At 28.7% G+C, this 18,025-nt stretch overlaps 1 protein-coding gene across 3 annotated transcripts in view; it reads left to right on the forward strand.

The window, feature by feature from the left end:
- The window catches only part of LOC116775096 (inactive dipeptidyl peptidase 10), a 489,500-nt gene that overhangs the window by 369,915 nt on the left and 101,560 nt on the right, over positions 1–18,025 (forward strand). Inside the window, exons 1-2 of one of the 3 annotated variants that reach the window (XM_061524605.1) lie at positions 11,478–11,624; positions 12,155–12,548. The exons of the other annotated variants lie outside the window; for them this stretch is intronic. Coding sequence (XP_061380589.1) covers positions 12,291–12,548 — 258 coding nt within the window. The 5' untranslated portion in view covers positions 11,478–11,624; positions 12,155–12,290. Of the gene's footprint in view, positions 1–11,477; positions 11,625–12,154; positions 12,549–18,025 lie in introns of those variants that run through there. 3 annotated transcript variants of the gene reach the window in all.

Below are 18,025 nucleotides of genomic sequence, written 5' to 3' on the forward strand. Positions count from 1 at the left end.
ACACATCCGAGGCTGCTCTATTTAACATCAGACTCTCAGTATTTAACAGATTTTGTCTTCTCCTGTTGATGTTTTTGAATCAATCAATTCCGGAATCTTTAAGGATATTCTATTCAAACACAAAGCGCCTTCACCTTGTAAACAATTTCTTGTTTACTTCATTTAAAATAAATGTTGTTTATGTGCCTTTCAATGAGTACAAAGAAAGCTTTTATAATAGTGAAGTGGTTATTATTTGAACTTCAAAAACAAATTTATTTTGCAAAATATTTGCTATTAAATATACAATTATCTAAGGTTCGTCTATATTCAGTTTCTTCGTCAGCAACAACGATTTTAAAGGAATTTCATGAAACTTTAGAAATACCAAAATATGAAAGCGTTCTAAGAACTTGATCTTTATTTTAGCAAAGTCTTAAATCCATTGTTCGTGTCACTTTTATTGTCTCCAAGAAAACGACTTCAGCTAAAATTCTTTTCTCTTTATAAAGATGATTTAATTTAAACGAAAAAAAGAATATTTCAAAATTACATTCTAAGTAAAAATTATTGTTGTCACTTTCAACAGATGTGATTAAACATTTAAAATATATTCAATGACCAAGAACAGAAACTCTACCAATAATTTAATGGAATTATTTATTGAGTTTAAACAAATATAATTAAATATTAATGACTATAACAAATAATGAAAGATTATTCATAAAAATATACATGTCGGGGTATCAATGAACTTTTTATTTATTTCATGGAAAGTTTAAGGGATTTTTAGAGAATACTTTACAACGACTTTAACTCCGTAACTTGTTTTTATGTCACTTTGTTTTACAGCAGGTTTAAAAGACTACAAATACAAATGGATTAACACTTACTGAATGAATAGATTATACGAAAAGATTATGATAAGAAGTCTACAAATTGGTTTTTAAGATATTTAAAGCTATAGGATAATTTAAATATAAAATGGGTCAATACTCAATTATACAAGTAGATTTAATTTTATTTAAAATATCATGATTTTCTCAGTTGGACAAATTAATTTGGAAGATAAAAATATATACAATTTTGAATTTGGTTCAGAACACTGAAAAGGATGTTTAGCATATTACTAGGAGAAAGTTTATTTTCAGCCTGAGAGAACAGTTTACACAAATACTCTCATCTCCGCGTCTCTAATAAAGAACGTTCAATACGTCTGGTTTTCAAAGGTAGATTGTACATTAAGGTTCTGTACAGTAACCCGTTGTGATAAAACAATCAACAAAACTTAAATTAGGTTTCTTGTTTAAATCTCTTGAACTTTGAAATTAGCTTCAATTTATTTTGTCACTTGATCATGAAATATACTTTATAATGGTAGATGTAGACAATACTATACAACTTCTCATTTTATCCTTGCAATTATATAAATAAATAACTTAACAAATTATATACTAAAACCTTGCTCGAGAATCATGCTATTGAGTGTTGATAACTGTTTGATAATCGGTGCAGTAGTTTTTATCGCGAACAGACAGACAGACAGATGCGGTGAGGGACTTCGTTTTATAATATGTATTGATTGAAAACTTCAAAAACGAACATATACATATATAGTATATTTAGTAATATTATATATTAAACTGTGAATAACTTTAATACAAGGAAGCACTAAAGAATTTTCTGAAAAACGCTTTATCTTCTAGCTGACAGGTTCAAGCCAATTAAGATAATGCCGCCACAAGGGAATGACCCGCGCAAATATAAAGCACGACTAATTCTATAAATAGCGACTATGACGTGACTTAAGCAAAAATACCTTTACAACCCTTTTTTCTACAGCACTCCTTACCAACAAAAAATAAATATTTCATTGATTTTTCTTAAAAAAAAGTCGTCACTGCTGGTTAATAATTTTTTTCGTTTCAAATGAAATACAAACATTGAACTTCAAAATTTTATATATGTTGAATCAAAAATTTTCTCTACTGAAATGAAGTCTTAGTTTATATGCAACGAAAAACAAAGGAGTAATTTAATCATCTCCAAATTTATTTATATATACGTGCACTGTTTTGTTTTCATGTCAATATTTATTACAAGCATATATTTGTCAGAATGCAATTATCTTTTAGAGTTCTAAACTTTGTTGTGGGCAGGTACAGATTATGAGAGATTGGTTTTTACCATGAGGGTCATTTTTAGTTTTATAGAGAAGTATATAAAATATTTAAGTTATTAATAAAAATAGTGTGTAGTGTCAAAGCATGATTTATTAATTCTGAGGTGAGAGGAAAGGATAGTTCTTTACGACAAAAGGCACAGATAAAATGAAACAATAAAATGCAGCGAGAAAATCATTGTAAAAGTTTATACTTATTATATCCTTTATAATATTAAAAACAATTTATAAGGAATTGTCTTTTTGCACTTACTGTGAAGAACAATTGATATAGTATCACTTCATCATGCTTGTGAAAACATTTTTTATTTTAAATTCTGTTATCAGAATATACCTACATTTCAAAATGTCATATTTGATTTCCTTCTGTGCTCGTAAAATCTCGTATTTGTTCAACTTGAAACTTTCAAGATAAAGCTAAGGTTCTGTTTGCAAGAGTTTGCATCAAATCAAAGACTTGGATAGTGTTCGAATTTTTTATTTGATTCATATATAATTTGGAAAAGTGAACAATTCAAAGATATTTTAATATCTTTATCGTCTTATTTCATCATGTTCTTTAACTAAAATTGTTTTTCGGAAAAAATGAAACGAGATTTTAAATTATCACCATACATATTTATATCTTAAAACAAGACGTGTATATGAATATTTATGAAAGTGTTTTGCACAATACTTACTTAAATTCAAGACTACTCCATATCAAACAAAAAAAATTTACAGACTGTAACGTCAAAACACACGCTAGGAGTTTGTTTAGTATGTATAGCATAACAAGAAGAGAGGTCCCAAAAGGTTAAGAAGGTCCGTTTGAAATGATAGGGACGATTCCTAGTAAAATAACTCGCTACTCCATAGTATTCTATTAATGCTTTTATCTACACAGCACCAGAGCTGACCTTAAATTGGATAGAAAAATACCAAATGTAAGGAGATCTTTTATATAGTACTTTTATATGTACTTAAGTTCAGATAGTTTCTTGACAATCTTTTCGTCAAGTACTATTATTGTGGCACGCACCTATATACTTTAACATTTTCTATTTTAATAAGAAATTAAACTATTGCTTTTATTTTGAATAATTAACTTTTTCTGTCGGTAAGAAATCTTATGAAATACATGCCATACATATTTACGACATAATCTAAGACAGCGACATCTTCATTTGTTATTTGTAAGTTCTTAGCAATAGTCAACTTACAGCGCCATCTAGAAAAGCCTTGGTTAGTTACTCGCTAATTTGGGAAGTTTTTGGTGCCATCTAGCGGCACCAGTGTATCGAAATAGAAAAGGTTCTCATTGAAGTTCCTACATACTTGTCACACGGCCGGCGTTATAATTTTTCTTTTGTCCCCATAGGTGGCTCTATTATAAAATATTTTATTATAACCGTTTCATGGCAAATATTTCCTTCGAAAATACAAAGTCTTTTCAACATTTCCAACAATTTTAATTTAATGTAAATATTTTCTATCTAAACTAAAACTTTACTTATACGTTCCAGTACAGGTATCTTTTTTAGTTTGATAATAATGTTGCGCTTTTGTTCTATGGAATGCATAATTTTAAAGTTTTTCAAATAAGTTAATAAAGCTTTAAATTTTATCAGCCATATTTTCCAAACAATTTTTCCATAATATGTATTATGAAGATTGCTTCATAAATCTCTCGACGTAAACCATCCGATGACCTACTTATAAAGCGAAGTGTAATGTATAACGAATCACATATATGTACATAAGAGTATGTACACACTATCTAATGACGTGGCATGTTTGGTATTTGAAAATGGATAAATAAATTTTTTTTTTTTTGTAAAACTTTGAAATGTTTAAAAATTATCTAAGAAAACAAAATTGGAACGAAGAAAAAATTACAAATAATCTTACGGACTTGTTGCTGAAATACTCGTATATATTTAAATTCTTCATACAACTATATAAAAAAATTTTGAGGGGAATAAGCGTTTTTGTGTAATTTGCTTGGTTATTTTTTTCCTCTATTATTAGTTGACTTTCTCCGAGTCTCGAGATAAAACAAATTAATCAATCATTGTAATTAGATGTCCCTAATGGGAAGTTTTCCTATTTCAGTCTCCGATTGCTCACAAATTATAAGGCGAGCCTTTTTTTAGAGAACACTATTTATCCTTTGAATATTTTTTACTAATGGCGTCTGAAGTGGACTATTATGCACTTGGTTTTATAATCAAAGTTTGTTAAAATATTATATATTTTTTTTTAATTTCAATATTTAAAGAAATGACTATATTTTTTATCTGTGTCAATATTAATATTACAAAATTTATTATAAAATTTTACTTCAATTCGTAAGACACTACTGTATAATAAAAATTTTTTACGCAATTTTCTAGTAATCGGCATATAAAAAAAATATAGTTTTTAGAATTCAACCTGAACCAGTTGTATGTATAATACTTGTATTTCATAAACTGAGCAAAGTAATCAGAAATATCACTAACACGAAAGGTCTTAAAGGTTCACTTTAATTAATTTTCATGAAGGAATAGATGTGAATAAGAAATATTTATTTCATGAATCCACATGAGATCTTTTCTTCTAAGAACTTTAGCTTTTCTTAGAAAACCTACATTAAAAAAATAACTATCGTGACTATTTAATATATACGTAATAACGACTATACCGTACATATGAGAAAAGAGGTTTTAATTAAATCATATAAAATACATTGCAAGAAAGCTGCGGTCAACATACACACGTGTCTGAATAAAATGAATATCTCTTACGAGATGAATAAATAAATGATAGAATATTTTTATAGCATATTATTAACATTGATTGAGACCAATTCAGTCTCTATCAATATTCAGACGAATATTTTATTTGAAGTTTACGACTAAAATAGTCTGAGTAAGTCGCACTTCGAACTCGTCTCGCCCACAAGTTGCAGTTACTGTGTACCTTAGTTTGACCTTTATTAGCTTTTAGTGAGATCTAAATTCATTGAAATTCCGACTATAATATTAAATAATCATTATCTCTCTCATTAATTTCATACTTATTATATATGTCTTTGACCTTATTCTTATTCTAAAAAGTGCAAATTAAAGTTGCATCTTGTTAAAAATAAGGCAGTGTCCATAAGATATCGACCTATGTATGCAAACCATAATTATAATATTTGAAATATTGTTCTCAATATATAAATTAATTAGAATACGATAATAAATAATTCTACTGATATATTAATAAATTTTACTTGAATAATATTATTATGTACTCGTATAGGAACATAGTCACTAACAACATCTGTAAGAGGGCGGTGATTTGTATAGTTCGTCAAAGAAAAACGGAGAGAAAAATTAAATCATAACAATAAATGTAACTGTGAAAATAAAAAAATATATAAAACAAAAAGAATTTCTCATAAAATTCGTAACCGAAACAACTTCGGTTTAAATTGAATGATTTGGGGCTTAATAATAATTAATATGTTTTTTTTATAACTCAGCTAGTGCTGTATCCAGACTGACACGTGACGTCACTGACACATCAATTCGAAGTGATGCTTGAAATTAATTGGACATGATTGAGGGCGCGCCGCTGGACATCCGGACAGATACATTCAAGCACGTGCTATATATGCGCATGCATATGTATAGTAAACATATATACATATACTATTTGCCTTAGCTGTGTATTCAACATATGCACGTCTATCTTCTCTAAATCTATTTTTATGCATTTCAAATATAAAGAAATTGTATGTTAAGCGACAATTTTGAGCATGTTGACAGTCATTGTTAATTTTTTTATTGTGAAAAATCGATACATTAGTAAGTTTTCGAAGAAGATTTGATGCGAATGATAACATTAAATGTATATAAATATTTTATAATGATTTTTTTTACAAATGTCTCAATCAAAGATAAAGAAAATTTAGAAACTTTAAGACAAGGTCATGTATATTTCAGTATAATTTTGGAATTGGTATCGTTGGTAAAAGGATATTTAAGCAAAAAAAATCAATTTAGAATAGGAACCTCTAAACGCTTTTATCGTATGAATAGTTAAGTTTGGCTTCATCCATATTCAACGGACGTAGTTCTCTGGTCCGAACTGAAAGAGACTCGTTACCTATAACAATACAAGCAGTAAGTACATAATGACAGTTTGATTTTAACACAAATAGTTATAAATGACTTGATTAATTTGTATTGTGAGAGTTCTACTGTCTGACTCCAGTCTACTGTGGTGAGTTATTGAGACCTATAAAAAAGTTTCCAAGAACCATTTTCCCCGTCTATGTCTACCAATTATGAACACACATAGTATATGTCGCAGACATATAATAGACGATTTGTTTGTTATTATATTCTATCATCCTTGTATACCTTTTTTTTTTTTTGGTGCCGGGTTGGAAAATCCTCTTGGAGCCCCGCCGCCGTCGGGGAAGGGCGAAGGGGACTGTCAGACTCTTACTGACTAAAAACCAACCCGTGTTCCTCATGTACCCATATGTCAAAGGGGCGGGTATCGCCAAAGCATCCTTGTATACCTTGAGCTTAGGTCCAGCTGTGCTGTTATCCCAGGTAGGATGGAAGCTGCAGTAGGAAGAAGAGGGAACAATATGTATGGACTTAGGAATTTTTAAACTCATTAAAGTAAACGTAGCCTTAATGACTTATTAACGTTGATAATTTGTAACGGTTTACACCATCCTGATTGAGCATAAAAAATAATTAATTTACAGTGAATATGTTATGCTAACGTTTAAATTTTTTTGTATATCTATCGCATGTTGCACTATAGCCGACCTCGCAGTGAGGGTAAATGAAATGCTCTCTCTAAAGCTTGACTCATTCGCACAAGTTTTTTTAAACAAAAATATAAATGAGAATCAATAAAAGACACTATGTTTTAAACAATACATTTAATACGAGCGTATTTTCCACAGTATATCAGATTAATTTCTTCGAATCTCAATTGAATATTTAATAATGCAAAAAAGTTTCGGTATTGTATTTCCAAAAACACATTTTTTTTTTATTACCGACACTTTTTAGAGACAAACAAAAGTTTTCCAAGTAAGCAACATTACTAGTGTATGAAGTCACTTATTTTAAATTTAGAATATGAAGATATTTAAATACAATTTTTTTATCTATTTAATGATTCAATAATAAAATTAATATAATTGAGAAATTTTATATCAACGCTTATGGCCTGATTTATCAAATTTAAATTAATTAAATCCTATAATAAAACAACATTGTGATCGTATGAGATTGCGTGCGCTAGGAACAGTGAAAGTCCACTTCATACAGTACTAATATAGATTATCCCTGAATTTACAATTCGCAACAGCAAACCCTTTGGGACCGAATGGTTCACATGTCACGCACATGTCAAACCAACAATGTCAACTGTCACGCTACATACTAATATAATTCTCTCAACTAGTACATGTTACGTAAATGATTTTTATATAAAGAATTCTAAAAAGTCCTTCATTTCGAATATTTTTTGTATATTTTTAGTATAAAATTTTAAAGAATAATTTCAAAGGAAATTATGTCTAATAAAAAATACATTCTTGGTAAAAGCAAGTAACTTTTTAAAATGATATAAAACTTGGAAAGTTATTTATAAATATCTAATAACTATTATGCGAATACAATGGAATTCTCGTTGTAATTACTGTAGAACTGTTCATATTATAATTGAAATAGAACGGTTTTATTTAAATAACTAGAAATTTAATGAGAAATAAGAAAAATACGATTTATTACGGGAAATTTAGATCTTTTTATTGCTTTAAAGAAATCACTCCACTGTTTTCAAAGAACAATAATTCAGTTGGTCAATTAAGTTTATGAACAGTGAATGTGGGAAACGTTATTTATAACCTATCTGTATACATTTCTATAAATAGACCAAAAATTTTCATTGCGAAAAAAGTTCTTGTTTAAGGTAAATATGTATATGTTTGTATTTTTAGTCAAATAACATATTTTTTTACAACAGACTATTATATAAATATATTTTAGGATTATTGCACTTCCGTTCGTCGTAACTTTCAATTATTTAACAAGTAACTTGCTAGTATCAATACTCATCCAATACTATCTCCACACAAATAGAAAAAAGTCTATTTAAATTAATTAATTACCTAGTTCAAAGACCAATAAGTTAATTATCTGTCCTACTAACCACAAACACACTTTGATATGAATATACTATGCGTAGGCTCATAAGCTGATATTATGAATAAAATTTCAGAGATATCACAACATATAGTCGATTTCAATACGACGTTTTGACAATCGGCAGTATATTTTACGTTTGTTTTTTTACCACTTCCTATCAGTGCTTTAAATAAACTATTAAATTGCTGTGAATAATCACATAAACTGCAAAAGAAACTTAAAGAAAAATATTCATACATAAATGATTTTGCCCTTAGCAACATTTAAATAGTCTTTTGACTACTCAATATTGGTTTGGACAGTAATAAATAAATATAACACTAACATCGTACCTTGGCAATAAATTCCAAAGTCATAAATGGACATTGGTTTTGCATTTTTATCAAAGGCATTGTAGATATCCTTTTTTATTCGGGAAGAATTTGCTGTCTCCAAACTAAAAGACGGACTATGAGAAATGAAATCTCTCAAAATGTGTTATTGCAAGGCTTCGATGTTCGGAGAATGGTTCCAGCGAAATTACTTCAATATTTGAGATGCAGTCTTATAAATCGTTAAAGATTTTTGACGATGTTTTTATATGTTTTCTTAGATTAATTTGGTGAAGAAAAGATGTTAAAAATAAATGGTTTTATAATAACATCTCTTTTATGTGTTTCTCATATCATTTAAAGAGCTTTTAAATTTAAAATATACTAAAATTTTGAATTTTTATTTATTTCGTGTTGTCTGTCCGTGATCAAGTAAAGGGAACGAAACGTTGGGATCATGTACATAAAAAATAATAAAAAAAAAAAACATCTAAAAAACTCAGTTTCATTTAAATGAGAACACGCGAAAATCTTTAATATTATTATACTAAAAGTAATCCTAAAATCGAAACGAATTAAAAAAGAATTCATACTATTTTTTTAAATCCAGTGGAATCTGAGCGAAGCAACAAAAAACTGTACAATTCAAAGCTTTTTTTTATTTTTATAGAGATAATGGTGATTAAAATGGGGAACGTAACACATTGTACACGGAATTTAATTCGTAGGTTCATTGTATTAATTAAGATATATTTTTATATGGGAGTGATATAGTACTTGATGTTAAACTTATTACTTATAAAAACGATGTATACAGCATTCTCTTTAAAAGTGGAGATCACAAGCGCAGGAGAGAGGGTCGGATTATAAACTATTTTACGATATATGAAGACGTCTACTGAAACCTGCTCCAGATCCATCTGACTCAAGAACATCATTGAATTGTTCATAGCTGTCTGCACACAAATTAAATAAAGAAAAAATTATTAAAAAATGTCATCATTACGAAAAAAATTTCAGCAATAAATTAACATATAATACAACAAATAAAAAATTCCTAAGCCGGTTTCTCATAAACATATTAAAATGAAAGAAATGCACCCTTTGTGCAAACATTTAACAAATATTTTTAATTTTAAACTGTTTTCGCTGCTGTCAAGTAATAATAATGTATCTTAACCATGCGAGTGCCGCTTCAAGAGTTTTGTTAAGAGTTTCTGTAACTATAGTATGTTGAATCAATTACAGTCTAGACCAAATCGAACCTCTGTCGATAGGGTCACTGCTGATTCCAAACGTCTTTGTACGTCAGATCTTGGATTTGTAATTAGAGTTTCACGTTCAGTTTTGATCGATTGGTTTTGATGGAATTCTGTAACGATCTTCTATCGATACATTTCAATTTCTGCTTGACTTTACATATTTTGGGATCTAAGATTTTCGCGAGTATTCATTTAAATGAAACTAGTATTATTCGGATTTACATATTTTGTTATATATTTCAAATAGTTATTACTTATTACCAAAATATTACCAAGTATTGTCTTATTCGTATGCAAAAACTTTTTCTAAAAAAAATAACATGTGCTTTGAGAGTTAGATTGCCAAAGCCACTACAAGTAACTTTTATATCCATTCTGTAATCTTCATTCAACCAATAACACCCAGCCAATAACCTTCTTTTCCTTCCCCGATCCCTTTGAGTTGGGCTTAAGTACACATTGCTTAACCAAATAAGGCCTACTCTAGTTTAACCACCGATCAAAGCAAATAAAATCCTATACCAATATATAACGTTTATGTTCCAAGTTTCTCACATATAATAATTAATAAATACTTATACATAAAACATTATCGTTTGTGAAGTGAAAGCTAACTTCCAAATCAAATAACTCTCACAAAAGACCAATTTTTTTATACATTCAATGTATACAATAGTTCCAATATCCGGAAAAATTCCGAAAGAAACGAGATATGGATTCTATTCAGTACTTTTGAATGACTGTCTCTGTACCTTCAAATGAATATGTTATTTACATGTGAAAGAAATAAATAATCCATATCTCAATATCTTCTCACCTCGGAATAGATTACGTGTCTTTATGAACACGTTGAGATAATATGAATTCGTATGGGTTAAATTTTATCATGAAGAAATTACTTATACCTATTAAGTAAAAGTAAGTATTGAAACGTAGACTAAAAAATGATACAATTCCAGAAAGGAATGCTTTAAAATCAGACCAATATTTTAGATATGAAAGTTTGAGTTCTTGCTAACTATTACGTTACAGAGAAACTCAAAAACTACAGCAATGATTTTAATGGAATAGTAATATAATAAATATCCTTTTATAGCATTGTTATAACGCAAATACTGTTTTTACTTTATAAAGCTGTAGATTTCAACACGCAACAAGCTGGTGATGAATTCTAGTCATTATTAATTATAAATTCAATATCTATTGCTTATATTGCCTTCCTGTTTCACTTTAGATGAATTTCCAGTTGAAGTGTTCTTTGTATGATAACTTACTAGGCTTAAAAATAATAGACAGGTCATGAATGTCGGCTAATGTCGGCAACGGATATCTGAAAAGAGTAGAAAAATTCTCTCATTGACTTGTTCGATAGTTATATCAGAAGAAAAAGTTTGTACCAGTCTTAGGTTAAAAATGAATTAAAATTATACTAAAAATTGAGGATAAATTCGCGTGCTATAGCTAGTTCTCGATATAATTCAGGATTCAGTGCAGGGCGTCTCCCGGGAGTCGTCAGTCGGGGGTTGTCGCCAGTCAGTCGCCGGCCGTTGTCGGGGTCGGTTGTGTTTTGAATCGTATGGAAGACGCGTCCACCATATGGTATATATCGACAATATGACGTACATTAATGTTTGTGAACTATTAGTGTGCGGATGTTAAGTGATGTTCATACTAATGCCTTAAGTAGACACTACGATCGGTTGACAATTTTTGTTTTGAGTTACATCCCATTCTCAAGGACCTTATTTTATTGAGTAGTTAATTTCATTATTATAGGTTTTGTTTAAGTTGCATAAAAAATATTTATGACAAATGATTGAAATACTAATAATAAAAAGTTAGTGTCATAACAGAGACTTCGTAAAGTAACATGAATTGAAATGTATTTAACATAAGTTACGGTATGCCCGAGATGTATTTTTGAAACTTCAGCCTCGTGAACTGACGCCATAAATATTATAAAACACTATATTAAATCAGCTAATATTTTGTATAAAATATGAATCATACCATTTCTGATCACCTTCCTAAATTTGTTTACATTTGGCGGTAGTCAATCAACGTTCAACACTGACGTTAGCAGAACACTATTCATATTATAATCCAGACACTCTAATAATAACTTCACTGTAATCGAATATAGTTTGTAATATAACGAAAAAAAAATTACAATTGAATTCCACGATTTTATATCATTATCACAATTGTAATAAACAAATATTATAATAGAAGGACAATTAATTATGTGTGAATATGATATAATGGGCGTATGGTAATGACAGTGGGAATTAAAATTATTGTTATTAATTGCAAGGGTCACTAATGAAACGATTAAAGTAAATCGACCCTGTGTACCAAACAAAACATGGCTTCGTCTAATGGAAAAGGTAGCGGAAAACTCACTGCATCCATAGACAGTTTAAAATTGTCAAGTAAGAATACATCGAAGCATGCTTCGTCGGAGTCGGTATTGTCGAGGAAGGATAAGGAGTGCTTGCAGATGCAAGAGTGTAAGAAGAAGCTTTTAGCCGTAGAACCACAGATAATAATCAGAGACGAAAATGTCGTACTTCGATCACCGCCACAGAAGAAGATAGTGATGCCACCACAGATAAATACAGAGGTACGATCTTATAACTATTCCAATATAAAACTATAAATAACTCCAAAAACAATCATTTTGCATTATTTTTTTTATATAAAAAATTTGGAATTAAAATAAAATATCCCAATTGGAGGTTAATAATGAGTAAAGAATAATTAAAATTGTCTTTGTAAACAAATTCGACGTTGAACTTAAGAGAAGAGCGGGCGAGCGTGAAATCGATTTTGCTAACTGAAATACTTCCGCGAGCTGCCGAAATTAGATGCGTTCAATTTATTTGTATTTGCATCTTTGGATTTTCTAAAAACCAAATGATTTTTGATGCAATATGTTGCTTAAATCGTGTGATAGGAAATAAATTGAAACCAGAACATTAAGTAAAGCTATCCAACATCACTTCATCACGAAATATTTTTGAGTGACATTTTCAACATCTGATACATCAAAATCTAAACATATGATAAACGTACAAGCTTTTTGCAACGTTCAAATTGCTTTTTATATTGTTTTAATTTTTTCGTTTATATTGTTTTGTTAGCATTTCTGTTTGTCTTGGAAGAAAAAGAAATAAAACCGAATTATAGTTTAAACTTAGAGGCTGTATTTTTCTATGGAGCTACTGGCAAAAAAATATCGATTACAATGATGTAATGTTAGGTGATCTTCTCATTAGGTAAATAAAATAAGCAATAAATAGAGATGTAACTTATTTGTCCTTATTTAACAAGTTAGGGAGTAAAAATTAAAATGAATTCTGCATTCTGCTACCTGCTACAGTTCCTGAAATATTTTACGTATAGTTCTAGAGTTTTCCTCAAAAACATACGAAAAGCACTCTTATTTTCATTCCAATGTACCCTATTTGCAGAGCTCACTCGTATGAACTTGCAAAAATTTTGATTTACATTTTACAATAGCAACAAATTTTTAAACCAATATTACTTGTTTATATTAAATTCTACATGAACTCAGCTGTTATATAGAATAATTATTAAGTAATCGCTTAAAAAATATTAATTTAAAATCATTCAATCACATAACATCAATTTCCTAATAAGGAAAAATAAATAAAGAAATTATTGCATTAAATACCACAACGTGTTTCATGTAACAAGTATGGCAATTAGTTGTCAGGGGCTTGAGACTAACTTACTAATAATCAATAATTAAATAAACATACAGATATAAGGTTAGACTGTGTCTGACAGGTGTTAGACATTCGTTACTCACTAAATGTATTGACTGCATGTCAAACATTAAAACTCACTTTGCTGTAATAATTATTTTTTAAGTTTTCACCAGTTTCTAAGCTAAAAATATTTTTCAACATACCTTCGGAATCAAAAATTGCTTCAAGGCTATATTAATCATGCATTTATTGAAAATATGTATGAAATTTAATTCGCTAGTTATGAAATTAGTTTATTTCTATTTCTTGTACCTTGCCTTATGCAAGGTACAAGCAAAAATTTTAAAAATTTCTTGAAAATTACAGGATAACTACAATAATTAAGGTAAGTAAAATTATACCATTTACTTCGAACATAGAGCGTTGTTGCTTTCACTTGGTTATTTTATTGTACATATTAACTCATCACAGAAAATAACGAAATAAATTTGAATAAAATTAATACATAAAAAGCGAGCAAAACTGTTGTCAGTATTTTGTATAAATAATAGGTCTTTATTATATAACATTAATCAACCAGCCTGGATATTGTTTCTCGGAGTGTTGTAATCTGAAATTGGAGAATTCACCACAAGCTTTTGTGTTTCCCGACACTATTTGATTTCCACGATGGACAGTTCTACTGGTGTAGGCTGTTTTATCGCCCCTTGAAATTCATCCCTTTTGTATTTTATAATATTAGTATTTGTATATGTATATTATAACGATAATAAGCAAGTTGTTATCGAGTAGGTATTTTATTATTATTATGTATTTTGTAGAATAAGTTTCTTAGTTACAGACATTATTTTGTATTATAACAACATTAACTATTCAATAAGTTTTTTTGTTTATTGACATGAGAAAAACAAAATATGCCGTAACTTTTTGCAAACTATAACTAATCCAAACAGTTTTTGGGGATATTTTTCTTTATGTCTAACTCATCAATCGTGACGTATTAAAATTTATAGGGGACCAAATTGCCAATAAATCCATAGGAATGCAAACAGACTCATCAATTATGTCCCATTATTTAAACTACCATAGAAATCGTTTAAAAATTGTTAACATAACATTCAACGATAAATTAGAAACAGACTTCAAACTAAATTCGAAGCCAATTATCAAAAAACAAACAAAAAAACCAAAGTTCTCGTAAAAAAAACGTTACTACTATGTTATTGGAAAATTTTCTCTATTATCAAGCAATAAGATAACTTCTGTAAAGCTCTTTCCATTCATAAAATATACTTTCTTATAAGAGAACTTGAGATTTCTATTCGAACTTTCAAAGCACTTGAACTGATAAGTGCGAAAGCTATAAAAACTGTAACTTAATGAAATATTTATATTGCTTTTAAAAGTTAGATTACATTTGAACTTTAATATTTCTATTCTATGAAATCGTTCAGTAAAATAAACTAACAAATTATATCGCAAAATAAAGAGAAAATGAACAATGATTTTTTTTTCTTTTTGAATGAGCGGTTTTTAGCTTTGATTTCTGGATTATTGCTTGGCAGCCTTCGTGGTCTAACTCAAATTGGTAAAAAGTTTGGAAGACGATATTCCAGAAGAGACAGTTCCAAATCTTGTTAATGGATTTAAAATTTAATCTAAGTTTTTAGATAAACTTTAATTTTACATCAAAAACACTATAATAGAAGAGGGTTATTTTTATTTCTAATAACATATCCTATTATTTTAAGTGCAATGCCACAGATGCGGCCACTTAGATTAAAAACCTCCACTGTCAAACAAATAACCACAGAAACTCGATCTGACAAACTGATAACGATGTTTCATTTCAAGCGGTCAGTATAATGTCAAGGGAAGTCGGATGAAACCTATTCTATGATGGCTGTCGACGGTACACTCAAGATTACAAAATGTTTATTTCAACTGGTCTAACATAGTACAAAGAATATAGTTAGAAGTATTCTTAGTGTTTAAAATCTTAACTATAATGTGATCAGACTTATGGCAAATAAGTTTACGCTTTATGTTTATAGTTTTTAATATATATAAGAGGAAAAATCATATATTAAAGTGATCAGTGGAGCACTAAGGAAAATCTTAGGTAACAAATTTCCTTTATAAAATTTAATGGAATTGTTTCCGTTAACTTGATATTAGAATTATTAGATTTGAACTAAATATTTTTAGGTTGGCAAAGAAATAGTCACAAAATAATAAAACACAAGAGTTGTAATAAAAATTTAATAGAAGTTTATAAAAGTTGACTTTTTAAAGATAAACATAAGTATGTACATATTGATGACAGTTTAAAAGATAACAAAATATTGCGATCTTTATACAATTTTAATAAAACTATCCATTTAAATAACATCCGACTATTTCGAGTCCCTAAAATGTTTCAGATATTAAATACGCAGAAAGAAACGAACAAAAATAATAAAGGCTCAAAACACGTCAAACAGAAATTCAACGTGACGTGTTCATTTTAAATCAATAACGAATATTTTTTGTGGTCAGTAAACTGTCAAAGGAGATTGTTCGGAACCACACCCTGACTTAAAATATTTTTTTTCAAAAGAGTTTATTTACCAACGTACAAAATTTCTGTCAGAAATGTTCACAGTGAACTGAACTTAAATTATTTATAATATTATATTATAATAGTTTCACAGTAATGCACATAGCGAAAAGTAAATAATTCAAATACTGATTCGTTTAAATGTAATCATTTAGATAAATAAGCATCTAAATCAAGATAATAATGTGCTGGAGTCAATTAACACAAATTACATATTTTCCTCTGAACAGGCAATTCCAAATTTAAAAAAAATGACAAGAAACACTTTCTTTCTTTTCCTTTTTAAAGAATTTTATTTGAAATTTAAATAAATCGCGTCGTATTATCAGAAAAACGCAAAACAATCTCAATTTTAATTGATGATCATTTAAAGCGAACCTCTGATTTTCAGCTGTTGTTTGAAAGTTTCAGCATTACGATACTTAAAAGTTTTAACGAGGCTTTGTCAAATGAGTTTCAACTTTATTATAGAACCCCTAAAAGTTTTTTTTCAAAATATCTTTATATACCAGGAAGTTAATGATAAGGGTTAAAATACTTATATGCATTTATCAAATCACATATTTTATGAGGCTGAGGAATTTTAATATTGTTAATATTAACGAAATATCGAGTCCAAAATAAAATTCATTGTCCAAAATCACTTACTAAGCATTATAATAAAATCTACTTTATACATTCAAAATTCAATTAAACAGGGAATCTCCTTTCGGAAGACGGTTAACAAGTCATAGAGATAACGGTAACACGCTAACGAAATAATTATTTCATGTTTCATATAAAAGCGAAGCAAAATGTTACACGAACATTTCAATTCAAGATTTTCAACCTCTCAGTGTTTCAAATACGTGCAGAGTTTAATATTACTCAAGTTTACAACTTTAAGTTGAAGTGCCATTACCTTAACATTTAAGTGTAACAGAATAAGATATAATATACAAATGAGCCGACTAGCTTTCGCTTGAATATTTTAAATTTAAGATTCAATTTAATCTCTTCTTCTTACTTTTACAGTAACTTTCCTCTGTTTTATATAAAAAATAGTCTGTTGGTTAGTCTCATCGCTTGTTATATAATAATTATCGGAAGCGGTAATATAATAAATAAATAAGGTCTAAACATTTCCAGGGCTTCATTATTTTCAAAATTTTTTTTATTACTACATGTCTATTTATAATCACACGCACGTACAGCACAGTACAGCACAGTATTATTATTATTTCTGGTGCAGCGTAACTTTTTACAGCTATAAATCTACGTGGTCTCTACTTTAAATCACCTCACTTTCTGGCCTACAATAATTCGTGCGAGCATTAAACCGGTATAAATATTAATTACTATGATAATTCGGACGCATTTTGTAGCTAACTTGTGTTTTTCAGGAGCATATTATGTCTATATTTGTGTCAACTTAGCTCTTCTTAAATAACTATTTTACCTTAAACAATATAAAATCATATCATATAAAAAAATGCAGTAATATATTTATCTTTCCCTATATATCTCACCACAATCAAAATACCATTGAGTATATGTCATAAAGAGCACAAAAAATATATATTTTAAAAATAATATATTACATTATTCAGTAAGTTAAAATGTTGTTAGTAATATAGTAGAGCCTAAGTATATATTAATTATATGATATAAAAGCGAACTAACAACAAACGACAATCAGCTTTCGAGCTTGGAATTCAAACAATGTAGAATTTCTGAGTCTGCAAGGAACTGAAAGGCTTATGTTAGAAGTTCTTATTATGTATTATA

The sequence above is a fragment of the Danaus plexippus genome, chromosome 25, assembly GCF_018135715.1.
Source record: "Danaus plexippus chromosome 25, MEX_DaPlex, whole genome shotgun sequence".
NCBI classification, from domain to species: domain Eukaryota; kingdom Metazoa; phylum Arthropoda; class Insecta; order Lepidoptera; family Nymphalidae; genus Danaus; species Danaus plexippus.